Source organism: Colossoma macropomum, unplaced genomic scaffold, assembly GCF_904425465.1.
Source record: "Colossoma macropomum unplaced genomic scaffold, Colossoma_macropomum, whole genome shotgun sequence".
Taxonomy (NCBI): Eukaryota; Metazoa; Chordata; class Actinopteri; order Characiformes; family Serrasalmidae; genus Colossoma; species Colossoma macropomum.
In genome coordinates this window covers 5,169,912-5,195,209 of record NW_023494802.1, presented here as the reverse complement: position 1 = coordinate 5,195,209, position 25,298 = coordinate 5,169,912, and the positions used below count along the sequence as shown (strand labels likewise).

The 25,298-nt window shown below is 38.1% G+C and overlaps 1 protein-coding gene across 1 annotated transcript in view; it reads left to right on the top strand.

Moving 5' to 3' along the window:
- cmtr1 (cap methyltransferase 1) overlaps window positions 1–22,059 on the top strand; it is a 40,642-nt gene extending 18,583 nt beyond the window's left edge. The window contains 24 exon segments of the mRNA XM_036591279.1: window positions 5,823–5,939; window positions 6,839–6,987; window positions 7,078–7,236; window positions 7,939–8,031; window positions 8,637–8,708; window positions 9,490–9,584; window positions 9,896–9,968; window positions 10,066–10,264; window positions 10,599–10,717; window positions 11,224–11,320; window positions 12,095–12,227; window positions 13,976–14,155; window positions 14,968–15,024; window positions 15,196–15,253; window positions 15,971–16,039; window positions 16,553–16,684; window positions 17,441–17,566; window positions 17,920–18,011; window positions 19,294–19,362; window positions 19,474–19,521; window positions 19,634–19,746; window positions 21,103–21,211; window positions 21,331–21,352; window positions 21,354–22,059. Coding sequence (XP_036447172.1) covers window positions 5,823–5,939; window positions 6,839–6,987; window positions 7,078–7,236; window positions 7,939–8,031; window positions 8,637–8,708; window positions 9,490–9,584; window positions 9,896–9,968; window positions 10,066–10,264; window positions 10,599–10,717; window positions 11,224–11,320; window positions 12,095–12,227; window positions 13,976–14,155; window positions 14,968–15,024; window positions 15,196–15,253; window positions 15,971–16,039; window positions 16,553–16,684; window positions 17,441–17,566; window positions 17,920–18,011; window positions 19,294–19,362; window positions 19,474–19,521; window positions 19,634–19,746; window positions 21,103–21,211; window positions 21,331–21,352; window positions 21,354–21,470 — 2,498 coding nt within the window. The 3' untranslated portion in view covers window positions 21,471–22,059.
- The last annotated feature ends 3,239 nt before the right edge of the window (window positions 22,060–25,298 follow it).

Genomic DNA, 25,298 nt, shown 5'->3' with positions numbered 1-25,298 from the left:
CTTATTGCAAAAACAAAACGTAACAAAAATTATTTAATTAATTCACTTTGATAAAGAACAGTGGAAGAAAATTTCTGGACCCACTGCGCTTTTTGACAAATACTAAGTGACATTTTGTGATATTTGGGGATTTAGAGACCTCTCTGGTGGAAATGTGTAATTGCACACAACGTGCAGAAGAACATTTTGGGCTTTAGAGCTTCCCTAAGCAGATGAATCTGATGATCGCGAGCACATTGAAAGAACGTTCAAAGAAAACTCAGTCAAAACGTATTACTTATTATAACTTATTAAAACTTAATATGGACACTATTAATCTGGTTTATGAAACATATGATGTACGAACAAAACCTTAAATGCATTTTTTCCACATCTTTTTGTTAGTTACTAATACAGATGAATTTAGTCTTAGTTGAATTGAATCAGTGAGGAGCACCACAAGATCTCATCACAATATATTAGCTTAATAACTTGAATACATCACAATTACTCTGTAACAATTTTACAGTTTTTGTGCTTTTCCACATGGGCCATATTAAGCAAAGGGACATACCAGTAAGAAGAACATTGGATCAGGCTGTGGTCTCATGACTTGCGGGGCTTTAAGGAATGACGCTGATTGGCCTAATAAAGCTGCTTAAGACAACCCTGGTGGCTTGCGCACAGGATTTGTGCCCCTCAAGCCAGTATAATGGGTGGCAATGGCTATATTTTTAATGGATTTAATAGGTTTAGGGTGGATCAATCACTCATAAGTATAAAAGCCAATCTTGCTCAGGGCTAGAAATGGCTGAAAGAAGAACCTCAAAGGAGATCAGAGCTTGTAGCTCATTAGCAACTTTAGTAGCACATTAGTAATTTTGAAATGTTGCAAAAAGGCAATCTGGATCTGGGGCTTTTTAAATTAACCTATAAAATATGCAGTTGGTACTTTTTATTTAACGTGATGATTTACGCATCAACAAAACCTGCAGTGATTGAGAAGTGTTGATTCACATGTCTTATAAACAAAATCATAAAAAAGCAAAAGAAAACAGAGAAATGAAAAGAGAGAAAGAAAATGAAAAAGTTGTGTCAAAAACAGAGTTGTTTTCCCAATAATGCTATGAATAAAGTCATTTCTACATCTCCTCACGAATGTTCTACTAACACAAGAACATTTTATCTGTAGATTTTATAGATTTTAAGAGCTAAATAACTATTTCATCTGAGTAATTTTGTGAGTGTCCCAATAAACATTTTTAGAGGTCTGTACCCACCTGAGCCCAACGGGGCCAACAATGCATTGCATAAACATTTTTCACAGTACAACATTGGGCTCAGGTTGGGCAGGTTTTCAAATGGCTTTTTTTATTTTAAAATTATAAAAGTAAGTATCCTGGCTGTCTTAAAATTTTAATTTTTGCACTTCAAACAATGACTTAACAGAATGAAACACACAATGGGACAATATCTTTCTATGTTTTTTCCTAAATGTGTTCTTAAGAAAGGTCCTAAGAGAACATCTATGTCAGATTCATGACGTGTTCTTAAACCGCAGAATTATTCGCACCTTTGTGCTCTTGAGTGTGTGTAGATTCTATTCTTACCTCAGAACAAATCTCAGATAAGAAAACATTGGTGAATGTCAGAATTCTGGTAAAATTGTGTAACTGGGTTTTAGGAAAACCTTGTTTCTTAAGAACAGTTGGTGAATGAGGCCCATTGATCTGTTAACTTACTCTTACATATAAAGATTTAAAACACCAGTTTATTCACTTTTATAACTTAAAATGATTGCTGTTTACACTGTTCTAAATTTGATTTTTTACAGAAATTTCAGGCATGCATGCATTTTCTCCTTTTCTCTCTGTGTGCTCCTGAATGACGCTGTCATGAAAGTGATGTGTAATCAAGTCTGGGGCACAATGTGTGAAATGTTAGTGTTACAAGGTTTGGGGCTGCTTAAAAATATTCGGGCCTAAAGCTCCAGAAGCCCAGGCCAGACGACGCCCCTGTGAATAAAAGTGATATTGATTCTGATGTCATAGGTTTGCCTGTAAGAAAAAAAGGCATACAAAATACTAAACAGTGCTAAACAAATCATTAGGGATTAATATTAACTCATGACATTGAGCACTGGTTCTATGATAGAGTCTTAGACATGACCAATGTACACTCTTTGGACAAAAGTATGTGTACATCTATACATTGGACCCATATGAGGTTGTTGGACATCTCATCCCCACCCCTTTGTGGCTATGACAGTCTCCATTCTTCTAGGAAGGCGTTCCACAAGATTTTGAAACGTGTCTGTGGGAATTTGTGCCCATTCAGTCAAAAGAGCATTTGTGAGGTCAGGCACTGATGTTGGATGAGAAGACCTGGCTCACAATCAGTGTTCCAATTCATCCCAAAGGTGTTCAGTGCGGTTGAGGTTTTTGATTTTAGGTTTGTGTGTAGCTGCTTGGCCTTCAAAACTCATTTCATGAAGCTCCTGATGAACAATTCTTTTGCCGATGTTGCTTCCAGAGGCACTTTGGAACTCTTTAGTGATTAATTTAACCAAAAGAGGATAAGGCGCTGTGGCGGCCTCGCTCTGTGAGTTTGTGTGGTCTACTGCTTCGTGGCTGAGCTGTTGTTGCTCCTAGACACTTTCACTTCACGATAAAAGCATATACAGTTGACAGGGACAGACACAGCAAGATAGAAATTTCACAGACTGACTTGTGGCAAAGGTGGCATCCTATGACAGTGCCATGTTTAAAGTCACTGAGCTCTTCAGTACGACCCATTCTACTGCCAGTGTTTGTCTATTGAGATTGTGTGGCTATGTGGTTGATTTTATACACACTTGTTAGCAGTAGTTGTGGCTGAAACACCTGAACTCAATAATTAGCAGGGGTGTCCACATACTTTTGGCTATGTAGTGTATGTTAGAGCATGGAAACATAAAACTCTACAGTGCATCCAAACTACAGGACTGGATTGGGAACCATTCATTCAGGCCTAAATTAACCTTTACCATCTCCTTCCAGTGAGCATTAAAGATGAATTCCACCAATTTTTCCACATAATTCACTCTTTGAGATGTGAACAAGGCCATTCTGCATAGTTTGATGTGAAATTGTAGAGTAATTTAAAGACTTCTTTACAATGTCTATTTTATTTACTATCCAAAATGACCAGTAAATCAACATGTGCGTGAGTTTTGTTTTATATACATAATGTTGATATTGATAAAACAGTGGTAAATCTAGTAGTTTTTGGGAACTATTTTGCCTTACAATGTCCTGCATGTATCTCTTCACCTTGAAAATATTTTTCAAAATGTGTTTTATGCCATAATCTTACTGCAATACTATTGTAAAGCAGTGACTGAGGCCTCAGGCATCATATTCATCTTTCTGTGAGCTTTTACAGGCATTAAATTAGAAATTTAGACGTCTGGTTCCCATCACTACCACTGTGAACAGTTTTAACTTGTTAAGTTTCTCTGGAACAGAGCATTTCTTATCAAACCACTCTGAATGACTTTGTTTAGATCTTAACCATTTATTTATGCTGAAATTGTGAAAAATCTGGGGAATTTTCCTTTAAGATTGAAAATCAGCAACCATATAAACGTGCAATGGAAGACTATTGTACCAATTTGCCTTTCTGAAACGGAAAAAAGTGTATTTTAGGCAAAAATATTAAGAAAGTGGTAATACTAGTTGGTAGTAATAAAATCTGAGTGGTCAACAACCCGTTTAAAGTTTGACTAGAAACAATCACAAGTTTAGATCAATGACCTAAATAGAAATAGAACATAAGTTAACTACAAACAGGCCAACAGGAAATTATGTAAAATTAAAATGTACATTTTTAATTTTAAACCTGTCTCGATGAAGTCAGGCACTTGTTTAAGGTCCCTATGTCGTCATCATCCTGCGCCAGTTGGCGGTACGTAAGCGCGGGTTCGCATTGAGCAGTTGAGAAAAACAAAGTCGTTTCTGATTAAATTGTTCTTAATTCGTTTAATGTAACTCAGATATTTAGACGAGTTGCACTTTTTAGCCGCATTAGCGCATACGTTTCCTGTAAAAACGCTAGCAATGTGCTAGCACAGTGTTTTTGTTGTGGTAATATTTAGCTAGTGTGCTAACGCTAGCTGGGCTGGTGCAGCTGTTGACGCTGAAACCGAAACCCCAGAGGCTTCATATCTCCGGGTTTGGTTTTACAGAATCATGCTCAGACATTATCCAGCCAATTGGCGGGAATTCTTATTTCAGTAAAACCTTTATTAGGACTCAAAACAGCAGCTCCAGCAGCTCTCCTGCGAAGGAAAAGTGGGGCTGGATGTGGAATGACTTTTCTCACTTAGGCAAAGAGGTTTAACCTGAGCGAGATTATCAGGCGGAGAGGTAAATTCCCACAACATTTCTGCTTCGGTGACCCCCTTTACATTTTCATTACTCTTTCATTTAAGCTTATTCTATTTGCCCACTTTTTGTGAAGCGCCTAGAAGTGCATTTCCGCGCCCTTAAACAGATGATTCTTTAAGGGTTATTTAGTAAAGGCAGTGATTTTATTTAAAAGCACGAGTTCTGTATAGAACCACTTCATACTTAAATGGTTCTTTGCGTGGTGGTTCAGATTGATGTGGTTCTGTGTGGAACCCTTTTGAAAATGGATCTGTATAGCACCAAAAAGGGTACTTTTTTGTTACAAGTTTAACATCATAAAAATAGCAGAACCCTTTTTGGGTTACATACAACACATTCTCCATCAATCTGAAGAACCATTACACCATGCAAAGAAACCTTTAAGAGGAAATGGTTCTGTACAGAACTCATGGTTGCCTATATTAGAGAACCCTTGAAGAACCATGTTTTTTAAGGGGGTATGCATGACAGGGGCTGTACAGGTTCATATGCTTACGAAAAGAGCTAAGTAGCTACTATTCTAAGGTCTGCAGCAGTTCTGTGGTGATGTATAATACTGTAATCCTTACTAGGTATGGAATGACATTGGAATTGTGGGCCCATGCAGATAGCCAATAGTTTTCATGTACGTGTGGGTTGATACATGAAGTATATAAATTGGGACTGCCTCTACCATTGGAAAAGCATTATGGAAAATATCATACCGCTGTTGTCAGAAGAAAACCTCATATCTCCATTTTTGTCGGTTTTCAGTTTTTGACATAATTTGAAAATGCATATTGCCCTTTACACTGTTTGTAAATTTCATGATGAAGGGACCAAAGGAAATGGCCAAAAATGACTTGGAAAAATGTCTGGTTCCATTGACTTACATTGAAATTAAAGTAAAAAGTAAAAAAGCGAAAAGTATTTGTATAGGATTATAAATGCAGTAAAAAGAATAAAATACATTTAGCCGAAATCATTTTTTAAACATTTTCCAATAAAAAACATAACCAAATCTAAACATCTGCGCAATGCCGATCCCTATATGATTCTGTTGTGCTTATGTGGTGCCATGTAATGAATGAATTATAGTAATTGTCTGAATCTACTGTCTTAAAGATTCTTGCAGGAATCCTGCAGAAATTCCTGTAGGACAACTATAGATATTTCTCATAATGGTGTTATTATTACTCTAATGCATTCTTGTTCTATTTAGACTTTTTACTGTGTTGTGTTGTATAGAGCATTCAGCAATGCAAATACACTGTTTTGATTTTTATGTTTAGGATATGTGTTATGCCTTGCTGTTATGTTGCATGTCACAGTTATTATCAGGCACAATTCAGTGCAATTTAGAAGAATAGTGTTGGTGTGTTGTCACTGGTCGCCCCATGTGTTGCGTTTTCATACAGGTCCTCTCTCCACCTGCAGCCATGATGAAGAGGAGGTTAGATGCAGCAGATGAGGCGTCAGGAAGAAAGAAAGCTCGACGGGAAGAGGCCAGCTCAGATGAAGATGAGGAGTCATCTCAGAGAACCACTAGCCAGGGTCAGTTAAATTAAAACATTGCCTCATTAGTATAAAAATCATACTGTAACCACCAGCAGGTACCTGGCCCACTAAGATCATATACATCATGGAAATTGATATATTGTGGCCTAATATCTAAGCATTCTTAAGCACTTTAATATATAAAAACAAAAACATAGACACAAATGAGAGCACCGTTGGCTCTTTGTGTTCAAGGGAGAACACCTTCTTTTTTTCCAGGGTTTTATGGCTGTTGAAGCTATATAACAGCAAGCAACTCTGCAGCCTAGCAGTAGGGGTTGGTGATGATGGCAAAATGATAACATCACAAAACTTGAAGACATTCTAATATACACATGTATCACCATATTTAGTTTTTCTGAAGCTTGGTAAGTTGGAACAGAGAAAATGCGCTAGCTGTTTAAAAAAAAACAGTGTAATTCATACATGATCCAGTTGTATAGAAAGGCACAGAGATGTATGCTTCTCAAATATACTAATAATAATACTATATATCACCAGTTGGTGTTTAGGAGTTTGTGGTCACTAGTATAGAGACATAGTTATTATATGCATTGTTTTTATAATTAAAGGGCCCCCCAAAAAATCCAATTTTTCTCACTTTTGCAAGTAAAAGCGGTTAATACAAAGTAAACATTTCTAACGTTGCAAAGAGAAACACTCACTCTCCCGTCCATACGTTCCATATATATTAACTATGCTACATAAACAGCCCATTTTGAGTTCAGTGTTGTTGTGATCATAAGAAACAACTCATTTACATGTATCTGTGTGTATTTAGCCTGCAGCAGGCAATGCTGACCCCCTTGTGCTAATAATGGATGTGTCCCGTTATTCTGGAGTATGGAAATGACCAAAACACAGATTTCAATTTCTGTTTCCCCACCCCCCCACAGATTCCAGTCAGAGCGAATCTCTCAGTGATGCTGAAGATCACAGACCCAGCTTCTCCAAACCAACAGCATCCCAGAATTCTCAGAGCAATGATGCCACTGAGGGTTCCTCCAGATTCTCCATGTACAACAGTGTCTCTCAGAAACTCATGGTACTTTATCCTTCTCAGGGTTATATGCCATATGTTATGTGCGCATACACTGCAGACATTTTAATGATCTATTTTGTCTCTTGTTCTTAGGCCAAAATGGGTTTCAAAGAAGGCGAGGGTTTGGGTAAGTTTGGCCAGGGCCGGAAGGAGATTGTGGAAGCATCCACTCAGCGAGGGAGGCGCGGTCTCGGGCTGACCCTGCAGGGCTTTCAGGGAGAACTCAATGTGGAATGGCAGGATGAACCTGAGGTACTCTAACATGACCACAGAGTAGCCACTGCTACTCTACTGCTTCTCCATCACATCAGATATTTAAACCACTAAGTTCACTGTGTCCAGTGCACCAGATGTAATGTGCTGTGGTCTGATGCTTAACCAGTTTGTCTTTTCCTTTCTTTTTCTGTCTCTCACTCTCACTTTCTTTTTCATGCTTTCTTTTTCTTCTCTCTGTCTCTCTCTTTTTCTGTTTCTTAATGTTTTCTTTTTCTTCCTTTTGTCTTACCCCTTGTTTTTTTCATTTGTTTTTCTTTCTCATTCTTTTCTCCTTTTTCTTGTATTGCTCTGTCATTGTTTTTGTTTCTTTCTCTCTTTCCCTTTCTTCTTTTTTCTTGTTGTTTTTCATTCGTTTTTTCTTCTTTTCTTTTTTCTATACTTTTCTTTCTATTTTTCATTTGCCCCTTTCTTGCTCTCACTTTTTTCTCTTGTGCACTCTCTCCTCTCTGTCTCTCTCATCCTTTTCTCTCTCGTTTTCTTTCTTGCTCGCTCTCTTTTTCTGTCTTTCTTTGTTCCTTTCTTTTTTCTGTCCCTTTCTCTGTCATGTCTCTTCCTAACTCTCCTTTCTCTCATTCCTGTCTCTCTCTCTCTTTGTTTCTCTCTTTGTCTTTTTCTTTCTTTGTTTCTCTCTCTCTCTCTCTCTCTTCCTCTCTCTCTCCCTCTCCCTCTCCCTCTCAGCCCAGTGCTCTTGAAGAAGTATCATGGTTTCCAGAATGTTCTACAGAGATTCCGGATGCTGATGAGCTGAGTGACTGGATGACTATGGGCGAGGTAGTGCGACACAGTCTATACGTCCACTTACACAAAGTAGGGTTGCGCTGACCATGAATTCGACCGATTCTAATGCTGATTTCTTTACAGTTAAATCAGTTTATTTTTATAAGCCAGGTTTTTTCGTTAAAATAACTTTCTTAATTTACATTTTAGCTGAGGTTTGCGCTTTGCTGGGTACATGAACGAACTGATATGAAAAAAACAGGCTCCTCATAACGACTAAATATCTGAAAGAATCTAACATATAGGATAGTTTGATTTGTTTACATTTTTTTTTCATAATTTTATTTGTGTTGTTTCTTAGTTGTAGTGTTTTCACTGTTACCCTGAAATGTGAAAAATAAGTAGCTATGTCCAAACAAATGTCCAGCAAGTGGGCTCCGTATAGGCATTTAGTTTTGACTGCGTATGAGCTTTCAGATAATCGCTGGTCAAAAATGTATTACTTATTTGTTTTTTCTTTTGCATCATTTGAATGAAACGACTGTTCTTTGCATTGTGTGAACATTTCATGATAAATACACCAACAAAAATGCTCCCAAAATACTTGAAATAAAATTTCTTTTTAATATATAAATAACAGAATTTCTGTATGATCCCAGAGTAAGATGAAGATTGATGATGAGACGGCGTTCTGTTCAGAGGATCTGTTACAACTACTGCTACGCTGCAAGGTGAAATAGATGATGAAATAAATTGAATTGAATCCCTTTTTCAGTGCTTAGATGCTGTGTTTTGTTGTATTTATGAATGCTGTATTGTGTATGATGTGAGATATATTCTTAAGAGGATGTGGTAAAGGGCACAGTGCAATTTTCTAGTAGGTCAGTACTAAGTGCAGGTATAATTTAACTGCATTTTATCAAGTTACTTGTTCTAAACTCCTAAAGTGAACATGAATATACCCCTGCATGTATTTCTTAGTGAATCACTGTGTTATGGAGGGTTTCTGAGCTAGCTGAGTGTTTTCTCTCAGTGGTAGGTGGGGGTGGTAGGAGGGGCAGGTGAAATGGGATATTTCCTGTTAAGGTTTTTTTTATCTGCTCTCTGGTGCACGGTGACAATCAAAGCTCAGGTGCCATTTCAGAGGCAGGGCAAAAGCCATACGTCTTTAGAAACGAGAATTTTGTCTTTCAAACGGCATAATATGATGAATCACCAGAGATAAGAACTAGCAAGGTAAAATAAAGTCCATTTTGATTTCAGGTTGACTTAAAATTTTTGTCTTACAAGGAAATTTATAATCATATTAACAGTGTTGCCATTATGCTGTGTGTATTTAAAAACAAAGAGTTAATAGTATAACGGTTACCAGTTAAAAAAGGTGTTCATTCATCAGACATGACTTTTTTAAGCTATGCAGTTCTAGTTAATGTGTAGGTAAAGTGATGCTAGCTCTTGGATAAAGACCCTACTTGTCTTTAAAACTGGATGTTTTTGCTCATTGTATTGCAGAGTGTATTTGATGATCTAGAAGGTGAAGAAATGAGGCGAGCTCGCACACGATCCAACCCGTATGAAACTATACGTGGAGCTTTCTTTCTCAACAGGTAATGCACACATACAAGGATCTTCATATCATGTTAATAATTTGACATTAGTGGTGGGCAATATGGCAAAAAACATTTTATAATATGCTATCAAATGTTATCAAATCTAGCATTTCACATGCTACATTGCAAAACATCTAATTAAACAGGCCTAATTATAGACTCTCTGTAATAAAGGATACAGTACTGTTGATATACACAGTATACTCAGAAAAGCAGATTCTGTTACAATAACAACCCGACTTCACATCCATATAGTGTAGGCTGTAGTCACACCTGTAACACACGCTTTTTCTCTCTCTTACTCTCAGAGCTGCTATGAAGATGGCGAACATGGATCATGTGTTTGACAACATGTTCACCAACCCAAAGGACGGCCAAGGGGTGAAATCCTCAAATGCCTCTCATATTGTGGGCCTTCCTCTGAGTTTACGCTGAATATTTGTTCAACTTTATTGTGTATTCATGTATTTGTGTATAGAAACCCCTGGTGCGTGATAAGGAGGGGGAGTTGCTGTATTTTGGGGACGTGTGTGCCGGGCCCGGAGGATTCTCGGAGTACGTTCTGTGGCGGAAGCGCTGGCATGCGAAAGGATTCGGCATGACTCTAAAAGGAGCGAATGATTTCAAACTGGAGGACTTCTACGCTGCACCCAGTGAACTCTTCGAACCCTATTATGGTGAAGTTTAACCGCTCACTGTAGCATTGCTCTGTATGTTAAGTGGATTATTTTTTGTAAAGAAAGTAAAATGCTAATTTAATAGTTATTCGTGTTATGACAAATGAAGTAAACAGAAACATATTTCTTATGCTTAATAAGCTTGGTCTGTTCCACAATCTGTGGAGGGCCAGATTTCTCAAAAGGATTTTAAAAAGGGAGAAGGATTTTAGAAGACTTTCATTTTCCTTAATTTTTTGTTTAGTTCATGCGAGTAGAATCTGTAGCATTATGCTTATGAAGATTTTGGTCCTGAGCTTGTATCCCTGTGCTCTAACCTCATGGTATCCTGCAGGTGAAGGTGGGGTAGAAGGTGATGGTGACATCACACGTCCAGAGAACATCACTGCATTTCGTAACTTTGTTTTGGAGAACACGGAGAGGCGAGGCTTACATTTCCTCATGGCTGATGGGGTGAGTTTGCTGCAGTAAAATCAGGACGTAGCTTTTTAGATGTTAGATAGAGTTTAAATGGAGTTATCGTATTGTTTAATCCTTAGAAGCCACAATAATTGTCAGCAATAACAAAAGCATGTTTTAAATATAGCATAATTCTATATCAGTTATTTTTCACTCATAGCTCATTGAAACGAGCAAAGAAAGTATGTTAAAATTATGTATTCTAATCCTTTAATCCATACCATATTTGGGTTACTTAGTTGAGAAGATATTTACATAATTTGAAGTGCAGACTCGAACCTGTCAATATAAAATATAAACCAAATATAAATGTAATTCATTACATAACTGTTTATTGCATTTTTTTGAAAAAAAAAAGTATACATTGAATATATAGCAAAATGACACTGATAAATCTAGACTTCTAAGAGTTAAGACACAATTAGGATGCACTTTGATAGAAATGTGTAGAGAGCATTGAGATTGGATGAAATAGTGATGTGATGTATTTAACAATGCAGGGTTTCTCAGTGGAAGGGCAGGAGAATATTCAGGAGATACTCAGCAAGCAACTCCTACTGTGTCAGTTCCTCGTGGCCTTGTCTGTCGTTAGAACAGGTGCGGAATCTGAATTCCTGTGTTTAACCTTTTATACAATGCTGTGCAAAAGTCAGAGACAACCCTTACATGTCTTTAATTTCCAGTCAAAATGGCAGTTAGGTACAAGTTCATTTTCAGTGGCAGGGAAAAGAAACAGAAACAGAAATCCATTCTTTTCAGGTGACTTGCTTTCAGTTGTCAAAATATCTGCAGGGATATTTTTCTGGTTGCATTTTCTGCTTTTCACAATCTGAGTAACACACACATTTAGTTATGTTGAGGTCTGGACTCTGGAGTGGACAGTCCGTTATTCTGAGAACACCAGCCGTTTTTTTTATTTGCAGAAATATTTTTTGTGTGTAGTTCCATTTCTCAGTAATGGTTTGACAGCTGCAAGATCCATAGTGCTGAGTTGTCTTTTCAGAGTGGAAGGATGGACAGAAACACCTGTGGATGTTTTCAGATCTGAAGCAGCTTGATTTTCTCCTCTCTCTCAAAGATGAAAGCTTTAAGTCCTGTTTATCTGATGGGAACAGTTTTAGTGGTCTGCCAGGACTTGCTTCTTATATTTATATATCTCATTTAATCTGCTCAGAAATATCTCCTAAATAATGAATGAATGAAATGAATAACTTGCACTTAATGGCCAAATGATGGGTGGTCTCTGACTTTTGCACAGTACTGTGTATAGCTACTGTGTTTATTAGAGAAATTGTTTGATTTGTTTTTACTCTCCAATGTAAATAGATGTTTATGTTCATGCCTTCACACTTCATGTATGGGTGTGTTTAGGAGGACATTTTGTGTGCAAGACATTTGACTTGTTCACACCGTTCAGCGTGGGTCTGATCTACCTGCTTTATCTCTGCTTTGAGAGAGTCTCGCTCTTTAAGCCAGTCACCAGTCGGCCTGCCAACTCCGAGAGGTTTGTATGCTGCTGTATTTTATTTGATGTAGTGAGACGGGAGTCATTCTCTTTGTGTTGACCTTACATCCAGTTCTGGACAGGTTTGGTTATAGTGTGTTCCTGTAAAATTGCTCCCGGTAGCATTGTGTGAGCATTTGTTTACTGTGTCTATGTGGGTATAAGGGATGTGTCCAAATTTTGTGAAGTTGTGAATGTTTAAAACATTGAAAAGAAAGTGTATTTTGATATGCGAATTAGATTCTCTCTAATGGTATACATTGTCTTATACAAAAAGCATTAGATGCCTGAAATCAGATAGATAGATAGATAGATAGATAGATAGATAGATAGATAGATAGATTCATTCATTCATTCATTCATTCATTCATTCAAACAAACAAACAAACAAACAAACAAATGGATGGATGGATGGATGGATGGATGGATGGGTGGAGCTGTCTGAACTCCATACTCCACTAGATGGCAGTGTAGAACCTACACTTTTACTTTACTTTTTGTTTCTTATCTGTTTACTTCGAAGAAGAAAGCATAGGAAAGTTTGGTCTGGGTGTATTATTTAAATATGTTTTGAAAAATGCCTTATAAATACGAGTATCACCTTTGACTAGTGGGTATTGCAGATGTGTGCGGTCATTTTTGGAAGCTTTCTTTTAAAGCAGCTTTAATCCAAAGAAGCTAAAGTCCCTGAGGCTTGTTCAAATTATGCCACTTTTGATTGGATGCCCCACTATTCAGACAGCCCCAATGCTATGGAGCGTTAAACTTTCTGAGATTTTGAGTGTTGAACATTGATTTTATTGGAGCCCCCTGCCCTAAGACACCTGATCTAGTGCATAAAGGGCTTGAAAATTACCTGATGAGCTGAACCAGGTGTCTTGAGGTGGGGAATTGTTGAAAATAATGTGAGACAAGGGGTCCACAAGTCTTAGGTTGGAGCCAGTGATCATTATGAGCCGTTTTGTGGATTATGGGACCATTTTGTGGATAATGTGAAAATTGGGCTGATTTGTGGTCCATGTTTATGTTTTTGCAATATTTGCGACAATTCCTAAAATTTATGTAAATACATTTATTTATTTATGTGCTGTATGTTGTAAACACCGAAACATTTTAGAAATGAAAGAACAGAAATATCACAAATTACACAGTTAAAAGATTCGCAACTTGCTCTGAAACAAAGATGCCAAGATTTGTTGCAAAATTCAGAATATACTTTTTTTTTTTTAAACCACAAATGACGCTATGATACAGTTTAAAGTGTGGACTGGTTGCAAAAGGTATCTGGACATTTGTACCGTACTTAAAATGTGTTAGACATTGTGTTGTCAAACCAAGCGGTGTCATTTTAAACAGAACAGTCTATTTTCTTGCAGGTTTCTGCAGGTTTGCATTCAAAATGCGTTTGTACGCTTCTGAGTTTTGAGAAAACCAACTTCCAGACTCTCCTGTGCTTTACAGTAGTCTTAGTTCAGTCTTGTTGGAATTCTCCTCCACACAAAGATGGTCTTTCTTTTCTCAGTTCTTTTTCCACACAAAGAGTATACCATTAGTCTGATATGTTAAAAGTTTCTTCCCTGAAACAAATACCATTTTGTTAAACATTTTAGGAAGCTACATAAAGAACTTCAGGTTTACCAAAGATTAAAGTGTCCAGATACTTTTGGGGCCACTATATGCATGAGTCAAAATCAGGGACCTGATACAGTCAGAGACTACTTCTTCACTGTGTTTGTATCTTTGTGTAGGTATGTGGTGTGTCGGAGTCTGAAGCCAGGCTCTGATGCAGTGAGAGAGTACTTATTCAATGTAAATCTGAAGCTGAACCAGTTCAGACACTCTGAGAGAGACGTCACCGATGTGGTGCCACTGGACATCATCAAAGGAGACACAGATTTCTATCAATACATGGTCCTGTCCAATGAGAGGTAACGTCCTCCCATCCACACCTCTACCTCAGCCACCAGCATAGTTTTTATGGAAGGCATCCAATGGCTTGTCTTGTGCGACGTTGCTGTCATAACAAAACCTTGTATCTTTAGAATGTAACTTTATAGGAGAAGAGAAAAATGTTCTTGACTTAAATGAGGAATTCCACAGACAAATTTTTCCTTAAAGTAATTCCACTTGCTCCCATTGTTAGACTATTTTGAATTAACTTGAATAAACTAATATTGGAACAAAAACAAGTAAACATAAGTGCAACATAATATTTTCCTGCTTTAAAAAAGATTATTAATATGTAGGTTAGAAGAACACAGGATATTTCCTGACTTCTCGCTACACTCCAGTCATGGATTTGTTAGTCTCCCAGCAGCACTTGATTTAATAAAGACTTGTTTAGATAAACTAGGTTTGCGATGGGAACTGTAAATACTGGCCTTGAGGAGAGCTTTGGACATTGTGGAAAAACTAAAGCACATTAGTACATTGTATTGTTTCGTTTTTATTTGGCATTTATTTTAATGCTGCTGTTTTTTAAACAAATAAATGAAACGTTTAGTGCCAAAATGTACTATAGACCATTTTCAAGATTTTTTGGTCATATAATGTTGTTGGGAGTGGGCTTTATACATACAAGAAGTGTCTATGCTATATTATGATTAGTATCACTCTAATTGGTGAAATAATGGTTAGCGTTTTCTGTTCTATGACAGGAATCATTCTTTTCAGAAAATGTCAGATATTATATATGCAGTCTTATTCCTGAACATGTGCTCTTTTTGTTTTTGTCTTACAGCCACTGCAGAGTGCAGATTAAAGCTCTGTCTAAAATCCATGCCTATGTCAGAGACACGTGAGTTGTTTTCTGTTTATCACTGTTTTTTTTGTTTCTGAGAGTGCTGTTTGTCCTGTGTGCGCAGTTTATTTTATCTGCGTGTGTCTGTGTGTTGTTTTTTTTGTTTTTTTTTTTCCCTTGTTTTTTTTGTTTGTTTGTTTGTTTTTTTCCTCGACTCATTTTGGTTAGGACATTATCTGAGCCCAGACAGGCTGACATTCGTAAGGATTGTCTCAAACTGTGGGGGGTAAGTACAAATGAACGCTCGCTCACTCTCAAAACTGAACTGCTGTCACTTAATGGTGGGAGTGCTGGACAATATATTGTCTACACCAGTATTGGGTTCATGCAGAATTGTGGCGTTGATTGAAGATAATGGCAAAGTGCTTTAGATTGTTTTGATAGAAGAGTTCAGATGCATGAAAACTAAATAAAACGTTTTCTTTCAGGAAATGTGTTTTCTAATATAGTTAGCATCTACAGTACTGTGTGAACTTCAGTTTTGTCTCAGTTTAAGAGACAATAAAAACAAGCTATGTTAGACTTTCATTTAGTATGGAGTGCCATTACTCAGGAAGCATGAGTTCAATAACTTTGTTAATGCAAGCTTAAATACCATCTGTTACCGTGTTAACATTATAGTGCTTTCACAAAACTTCTGTAGTACAAAATATAAATATAAAATTATATCAGATGCTACCATTTAGCAGAATTTTTAGCCTCTAAATTGAGTTTTGATCACACACGTTTCATATTGGTCAGACCCTAGTTTTTTAATTCCCTTTAGCAAATTAAAAAATAAAGCGCTAACCCATACCCCAATCACAGTGGCTTAATGACTGCGTAACAGCCATACTCTAGCAAGGAATTAAAAAAGATTAGAACATACACTACCATGCTAGTGGTTGATGTGCTGGTTCATGGAAATGTCCAGCTTCTGACTTTATTTTCTGTCTGATTGCAGATTCCTGATCAAGCCAGAGTTACTCCTTCTTCCTCTGACCCTAAATCCAAGTTTTATGAACTTGTTAAGGTCTGTCTGCTGTTGAAGTACATGGATAGTACGGCTGCATGATGTATAGTTTTACTTTTATGAAATATTGAGTTTTACAATACTGATGGTGCAGATGAGCTCTCTAATTGCAACACATAGCATTCAAAATTCAGTTCAATATGATACAGTAGGGTTTCAATACGAGATTTCTGATACAGGAAACATACATCCATGCACACTAGGAGCAAAATTATGCACGCATTTTCAGGTCCAATACAACGTTTGATTCTGAGCTAAAGATTCAGTACAATTTCCTTTTTTATGTTAAAATGTCTTAATTTTACAGAGCTGTATTTTTTACAAAGATTTGGTTCAGAAAAATAAAAGTTCTTAAGTAGTTGCAATATGTTGCAATATAATCACAATGCTAGTCTTTTGTCCATAACATACAACTGTAATTGATAGTATTACATTCTCTATGTATGATCTAATGAAATGCATATGACTCAGTCTTCCTCCCTGGCTGAAAACCACTGTGTTTGTGTTTATTAGGGTTTGGACATTGATAGCTTTAACTCCAGGCCGACACCCCTGAACTCCAGCACTTTGGATAGACTGCAGCATGTGCTGGACCATCGATGTATCGTTGGAGGGGGAGAGCAGATCTTTCTCCTGGGACTTGGGGTGACACACACACACACACACACACACACACACACACACACACACACACACACACACACATACACCGACCAGGCATAACATTATGACCTTTTCAGTTTTGCGAAGAAATCTGCTTCAATATTTTTTCACACCTCCAGAGTTCATACTTAGAAGTTAGTTGTTTTTCTGCTTCTCACAATACAGGTAATCCTAAGAACTTTCAGTGGTGTTTAGATCTGCACTCTGGGGTGGTCAGTGCATTATTCTGAGAACACCAGAAGCTTCTTTGTTTGATTTGCATATGTTCATTTTTTTGTCTATTTAATTTTCTCAGTAAGGTCTTCTTGACAATTAAAACGTCCTTTAGACACACAGTGTTAAGTTGTCTTCTTAGTGGAAATATGGAAAGAAACACCTGTGGATTTTTTCAGATCTGAAGCAAGAGTGCAGCTTGATTTTGAAAGTGAAAAAGCATTTGCAGTTTATTTTCCTTTGACTATACCCTTCTTAAAGTGGATTATCTTGCATCTGATCCCCTCAGAAATAACTCCTGAAAAATAAATAATTTGTACATAATGGCTGCTTTGGCTGGAAATTAAATAAATGAAAGATGCCATCTGACTTTTGTACTGTGCTCTCTGTGTGTGTGTCTATAAAGAATGGAGAAAGTGTACATTCCATGTTCCTTTCAAAATAAATTCAAATGAATTCAAAGAAAAAGAACATGTTTACAAGAACATGTTTGTTTAACTTGCATAATTTTATATATTTGTGTAGAAATCACAGATCTACACATGGGATGGCAAAGCCCCTCTGCGCTGGAGGAAGCTGGAAAACTTTAAGTTGGAGCTGCCTAGAGACACCCTGCTGAGTGTGGAGATTGTACAGGAGCTGAAGGGGGAGGTAAGGAAGCACTGAGCATTTGAATAGCAAAGCTGCATCTAACGGCGGGTTCTGTAATTGATTGATCTGTTAATTATCATTGAATTAGTCCACTAATTGAATCATTATGCCTTCTGCGGTTTCCTCTCACTTTGCCCTGCCACAGCACTCTACTCATTCAGAATTCCATCTGTGTGATGAGAAATTTCTTTTTTAATGGTGCAGCAAAACAATAGAAGCCATGTCAGCCTTAATGCTTTATTGTAGGCTGTTTGAATGAAGATAGTTGAAGTTATATTAAACAGCTCCTAGACTTTTCTAGACTATGTGAAGTTAGTGTGTATAGATGTGCAACTCTGTTGCTGTGTTTGTAGGGTAAAGCCCAGCGCAGAATCAACGCTGTACATGTTCTGGATGCTCTTGTGCTGAATGGCACTGATGTGAGAGAGCAGCATTTCAACCAGAGGTGTGTCTACATATCACATGAATATTAACCCAAGTTCAACACCCTAATTGTGTATTTAAATCCTATGTGTTATATTTTTATTTTTTGATTTGAAACCATGTTATTTTTTTCACTTTCTTAAAATTAAAGTTTAATATAGTATATAAACACTAAAAGTTTTAAAACGTACCATTCACTCCCTAGTACAGGGGTCGGCAACCCAAATTTTAAGAAGAGCCATTTTGTCATTTCAACAAAAATTAAACCACCTTGAGAGACAGAATCTTTTATGTCCATTTTACCATCTTGGGTGTTAATATGTCTCAGTATGTGCAAATGTACTAATATAGGCTAAAAATATAAAATAAATGAACACTGGCTTATTTTGCTGTGCTTAAAGCTTTAGCTCAGCTATAGATGCTTTTCTCGCATCTCCAGCAGGAAACAAAAGTAGAATTATTTTCTTGTAAAATGTCTCTCAACGTTTGTTTTTTACGAGGCTGTTTTTAGCTTCTTCTAATTTTCCCGTTTCACCTTAAATGGCGCTTGAGTCATCAGAATGTCACTGCTGCATCATTTAAGGTGAAACGGGAAAATTCTAATAAGAATTTCAGCCTTGCCACATTTTAGTGTTTGACAGGTTCTCCTTGCAACTTAAACATATCAGGAAACCAGTTGGAGTGATTATAAATGCAAATAAGTCCATTTGTCTCCAAATCATTGATGTTCATCTTAAATCTTTCTCTTTGCCTGTACCTTAATTACTAGCTAGGCGAGACTTGTTTTCTGCGTTTCACGGTTAAAGGTTGGTGAATTAGCAGTTGTAGGCTACAGTAACTCCAGCGTTTTAAGACCATTTATTGTTTAAACTCTGTTAGAGTGATTAGCAGAGCTTCATACAACCCTAGAATAAAACCCTGTGAATGACCATGGTATCTTTTATGGATCAATTTTAAAAGGCCAAGTCACCAGCCAGCATGCATTGTAATAGCTCATTTTGTTTTTTTATCTGCTCTGCAGTCATTTATGTTGCCAAGAAAAGCATAATTGGTTAAATTCTCAAGCTCTGCAGTTATGTTGATTTAAGAAAAAAAAAGCGTTCATCTGGATGCTATAAGAGATCAGTCAGCTTTGCTCTATCCTAGCTTAGACAGCAACCTTGAGCATCAGCCACCCTCATTGGAACCTTTTCTTTGCTGTGCTGATATCAGTTTTAGTTTGTTGGCTGTGGCTTGAAATTATTTTCTTTGCATCTCTTGCAGTCGCTCTCTGTATCTGAGCTGGAGGTGTGTCTGTTTTGCAGGATTCAGATGGCAGAGAAGTTTGTGAAAGCTGTTTCCAAACCTAGCCGGTCAGACATGAACCCAATAAGGTAATTTGTTTCCCTCTTTCACTCTCGTTTCTCTGATCTCCTCTTTCTCGTGCTGTCTTCAGAATTGAGCATCTGCCCTTAAAAGGACTGTATGTGATTTGTGTTATATAGAGTCAAAGAGGTCTATCGGTTGGAAGAGATGGACAAAATTTTTGTAAGGTCAGTAGCTGTACAGACAGTGGTCTGCACTATGCATGACTCTCATGACCTTGGCTCCTCTTGAAGCTGTGGTGTTTGTGTTGAGCAGTTTTGTGTGTTCACTGTTTCTCAGGTTGGAAATGAAGGTGACCAAGAGTTCAGGTGGAATGCCGCGACTTTCCTACACAGGCCGAGATGACCGCCATTTTCTGCCCAGTGGCCTCTATATCATCAAAACAGTCAGTGGTGAGAGGGGTGGGACTAGAATTGGGGAAATATTAATTTTGAAAAAAATAAAATCCTGATAGACAGTTTTTAATTTTCTTATTTTGGGCAAAAGAGATGCTCATAAAAAGGACTGTTTTAATGTGAAGCATCACCATTACAGAAGCTACTTTAGTGCCCCCACTGTATCTCCACTGTGTGGCAAATTATGTGGTGCTTTTCAAGATTAAGATTAAGTGACCTTTATTAGTCCTACAATGGGGAAATTTCACCTCCGTAGTCTAACCCCTCCGTGCAGTGAAACACCACATACACACTAGTGAACACACACACTAGGGGGCAGTGGGCAGCCCTATCCACGGCACCCAGGGAGCAGTTGGGGCTTTGGTGCCTTGCTCAAGGGCACCTCAATGATTTTGTCATATATTCAAGTCAGACTCAAGGACAGCTTCTCAGTCATGTACTGTCGCCTGAAGGGATTGAATGTGCGACCTTCCGGTCACAAGGCTGGTGCCCTGACCTCCAGCCCATGACTGCCCCCAAATCGCTTCGATAATGATTTTGTCATATATCCAAGTCAGACTCAGGGACAGCTTCTTTGGCACCGTTAAACACATATGCACAAGTTAAAAGTTGCGGTCAATGATACCGACACATTTTTTAACGCAACTACGCGCAAAACCCGAATGTGTAGCTCGAAGCATTTGCGTCCTTGTGTGAATTATGTTTCGGGCCTAACATCCAAACAGTTGACTTCCTGCTCATATTTAGAATTTTGGTCCTTGATGTTTATTTGTTTATTTTTTTATCATTTCAAAAACTGAAGCTACAGGTAGCATTATGTTAGCAGTGACTTTCCTTTCTGCTTTTGTTGTTTTGCTGTATTCTGCATATTGTCCTGTGTGGTATCAAACCTGTAGTGGAGAAGTTATTGAGTGTTGTGTGTCCTCCTGATGCTCGTCATGACCAGTGATTAACAGCCATAAATGAACTAATTTTAAACCATTCATAAACACTATAAGTTAGTCTTATTCTAAAGTGGTACCTGAATGTTTTATGCATCAAGCTGCAGACATTAATCATGCAAACGCCACCTGTCTCCTGATTCGGTAAACACATTGCCTTGGCCGGATTCGTCTGCATGAAGTTCAGTTGTGCTCAACTTCCAACAGACCGCATCACCAAAATCCGTCACGCTGTGCGGGCACCACCGAGACAGGACTGCCTGCTTGAGGCAGCAGCATTTAGGTTTGGAAGTTAGTGTAATTTTGAAGTTGAAGTGTTGAAAGCTGAGGCACTGAGTCACTGTATTGACTGCATCAGGTTTGGGAGTTGGACTGTCAGTGTACATTTTCATCTTCTGTGTCCTACTTTCAGACCCATGGACGATGGCATTCAGTAAGAGTTCAAAGAAGAAGTTCTTTTTCAACAAACAGACAAAAACATCAACCTATGAGATGCACCCTAGCGCCGTAGCCCCGTTTCAGTATGTACCGAACTACACTGCAATGTGTTTTCACAATATGCTTAAGAAAATTGCCCTTGTTTTTAATGTAATATTTCTCTCTCTCTCTCTCTCTCTCTCTCTTTTTCACTCTCTTTCAGTGTGTGTCATCATGACAGGCTGTTTTTGGGCATGGGAAGAAGGAGTCAGAGTTCATGATTCCCAAACCCGTGTTGATCCTGAGAAACTCTCCAAAGACCATGTTCTTTCGTTTATCCACAAACACTGTCAGCAGTGGTAGACGTGAGACTGAGATCGAAGCGCTGAAGCTTCTCTCTGCCAGCAGAGGGTGCTGTAGTTCACAGAAGAGGGAGTGTAATAAAATGCATGGTGTTTTATACTTGCTGTGATAAAGCTTTACAGCATTTTGTCCTCCAGAAGCCTAATATATCCTCACATCCTGTGTCTGGCAACAGCCTGTAGTGAAAATGACAGTGAAGTTATGAATTATTTCTTCACTCTGTCAGGTTTTCACATCGTGGATGTGGATAGCTGTAGCGTTTAGCCTCTATAGACTTGACTCTGCAGTCCTGCAGTGCCTGATGCAGCCAGAAAAACTAGAAACGTGCTGCCTCCAAACTCCAGCTTCTCTTCAAATAATACAGTGCATGACCACAGGAGTGTACATTTCCTCTTCTGTGTGCTTGTGTGGTGGTGTGGCCTATTGCCTTCCCCTTTTCTTCAGTTTTGTTTGCTTGTAAATGTTTAAATGAGGCAGGCGTCTTCGCTTTGATTTCTAAGAGTTTCAGAAACGCCTTTGCATTTTTAAGCCTGTCGCTGACTTTGATAATAATATAAAAACTACTGAGGTATTTTCAGCCTCTGTTGAAAAAACTGGGTGTCATTGTCCTTGACTTGGGTGGATGTATGTGGATGAAATCACAGCAACATCTTTTGAAAGTGTGCGAATCATTTGAGCTGTAATTCTGTGTTTAACGGAAACTTGTTGCATGGTAACACCAAAATCTAGCAGAATGGTTTGAGCTGTAGGTCATATTATGTTTGCTGTTGGAACGGTTGAATTTAAACTGAACATTAGGAAGATAAATGTTAAAGGAGTACTTGTGTTTTTCAACCTAATCTCTGTCTCGTGCATCTGTAGCACGTGGTCCATTTCCTCGGATGGCAAGTTTCATTTACAATAGCAAACCTATTTATGTAAAATGTGATTATAATAGAAGTCAATGGCCAGGTGCTTCAACATTGTACAACCTGCTCATTGCCTTCTGTTATAACCTTGTATCAAATCAGGTGGTCTTCTGTTTGTGTCAAAGTTATTGTACATATGATATAAAAGGGGCAGATAGAGATTAGATTGAAAAGTGCTAGATTGTCTTTAAACATCTTTAAACATATGGTGATAAATGGAACCTTAAGAACGGTCTAATAAATTCTAAATGCAAGTTTCATTTTATAGGTCACAGCAGGTCAGCTGTTGCAAAGTCATGTGCCTGAATTTGATAAACTGTTCAGTCAACTTTAGTTGAAACTTTGGTTTTGAGCAAGATGATAAAGATTGTTTAATCTATTTTTTTAACAGCCTGTCATTGATGTATGATGAGACAGTGATCATAACATGAATCGTGTCAAATGATCTAAATCATGGAAAACTGGTTTGTTTTTGCTTAAAAAAAGTAATGTAGTATGTAAGTATGGTAAAAGTATTAAAATGTCCATTCAGTTCTCAGCCCGTTTATGGAAACGAAGCTGCAGAAACAGCCCATTTTGAATTCACTGTGTTTGTGCTGTCATGAAAACCAACATAAAGCAATAAGCCACGAGAGGCCGTGCCTTACTGTGATTTTATCATGGGAAGTGGAGTGCTTAAAACTCCCTTCCCTGTGATAAAACCTTTTTACATATGATAACACGTCACTCTTTAATGCAAAAACCTTTTGCTTTATAAGTACTCTTAGCTCACCAAATTACCACCGCGAGTCTTATTTAGCCCCAATCCAGTGGTGCCCCTCTTCTCATGATGGGCTGAATCTCAAATGTCTCCCTGCTCCCTACATAGTGGCCTTACAGAGGAATTTAAATACTGTATCCTGCAGCCCAACGGTACAAAATATAGCTAAGAAATAGTCATTTGGGACATTATCCACATCCCCTACTCAATAAATGATGCACTATTTGGCTGTAGAGTCTAGAATTTCAAACTTTCATAGCGAGCTAGCACACTATTTAGGGAATGCAGAGCTGTTTGCGATTCACCTGGATTTGGCGCTACTGCTGACTGAAACACGAACACTTGAGCATGTAAGACCTTCAAGTGACATTGTTTAGACTTTTATACTGCGCTTTCGCAGTTAATCATAGCATAAGTACTTTAATTCAAGCCTGTGATATTAATGATGGAGTTGTTTAGGCGGTTGGCTATCTTTTAGCCTGTTAGCTAAAGTTAAAAACATAAGCTGCCAGCCCCGCAGTTGAAACAAAAAACGGGTTCTTACTTCAATATACTCGGTGGTCCATGCGAGCAGCATGAGAGTAAAAGATTGTTCCATTAACAGCACATTTTTTTCCGTGGATTTTTCCGTGCTGCTGCGCAGTGATACACAATTCAGCTGTTGTGAGGCGGTCATAGGTGTGATATCCATAGCCTCAAACGCGGCTCAGCCAATTAGATTTTTAATAAACATATTCAGTTTACAGCAGTTTAGCTCCACCCATTCTTGTTGACGTTGTAAGGAGTGTTTCAGCCTGTACAGAGGCAATACAGGGGAGCCAATCAGAACAGAGCTCATTTAAATGTATCAGTCTTAATAGCACAGTAACAAAACAGCCTGTTTAATGCTAGAGAAGTTGGGAAAACATGTAGAAGTTAATTATGGCTGTTTTTGGTACATAAAAAAAGCAATGTTTATCTTTTATTATCTTTTTTTTGGAGACAAGTGTTTGATGGCTTGCATTTTGTGTGATGCCATCTAGCTTCGGGCGTCCAGTGCAAACCAAAGCAAGTGAACCTGTCTTGGCTGGGGTAAGTGGGAAAATGAAATTTAATAAATTCGATTTTACCAAACTATCATTTTGAGTGCCAGAAAATTGAGTAAAGATCCATTTTCTTTTTCAGTTTTGCCGTCTTTCAGCCCCCTCTAAGTGCACTGCTGCTGCACCTGGCGCTAACTGTTCTGTACCTTGTCTTTCTCGACGAGGGTTGCATTGGCATCTCAAGGACAGGAGGACGTCGGCGGTCTTCTTTGTATTCAGGATGTAATGAGTCTTCCAATTCCTGTTTCCTTATCCTTCGCCCGGACTGTGTGACAGGAAAGCTAAGCAGAGACGGACCCCTGGGACAATTAAAGCGCCCAGAGGATGGGCTCAGTTAGGCTAAAGCTGGGTTTATCATTGTGGTGTCCCCTAACACATGGAGAACCCTGGGAAAAGGGGTATCTGCCAAATGGAATTGCCTTTCTCCCACCTCCTCCCCCTCACGTCCCTGTTCTCACTGATTTCTCTGGTGAAGAATTTCAATTTCTACCTGTTCTAGGAGGCAAATGAAGTGCAACTCAGGAGTACTGCCTGGTAACATCTCTTGCTTGAGAAAGTGAGGAGAACTTCAGCAGGGGAGCCGGGACAGAGCTAGACAACCTGAAATTAGTGCTGCGATGTGGAGAGTGTTGGGTGGTATCAGAATACAATTAAACTAGATTACAAAAATCAAATACTGGTAGTTATGGTAGGATACCTTTACAATATGCCTAATCAGATTACAGAGGAATATTTTCAAGGGTTACATTTTTGATTAGGCAACTTCACACTGTAAAACATAATTGCACTAAATTGTTTTTTGTTTGCTTATTTGTTAAAACTATTAATATAAATCTTGTAACACTTACTATTTCTTGTATAATCTTTAGTTACTGAGGTAAATCCAGTTGAGGTCTAGTTAAGTTAATGTGGATAAGTCCTACAGACTGAAGAGCCTTTTTTCCAAAATTTTCCCAGCATTCTTTGTTGTGTTCAGGTTCAGTTCAGCCTGGAGTCTTGAATGCTAACAGAATAACAAGTATCTTTACAGGAGAGGGCAAAAACCGTTCTTTACTTTCAATGTAAGTTAATGGAAAGA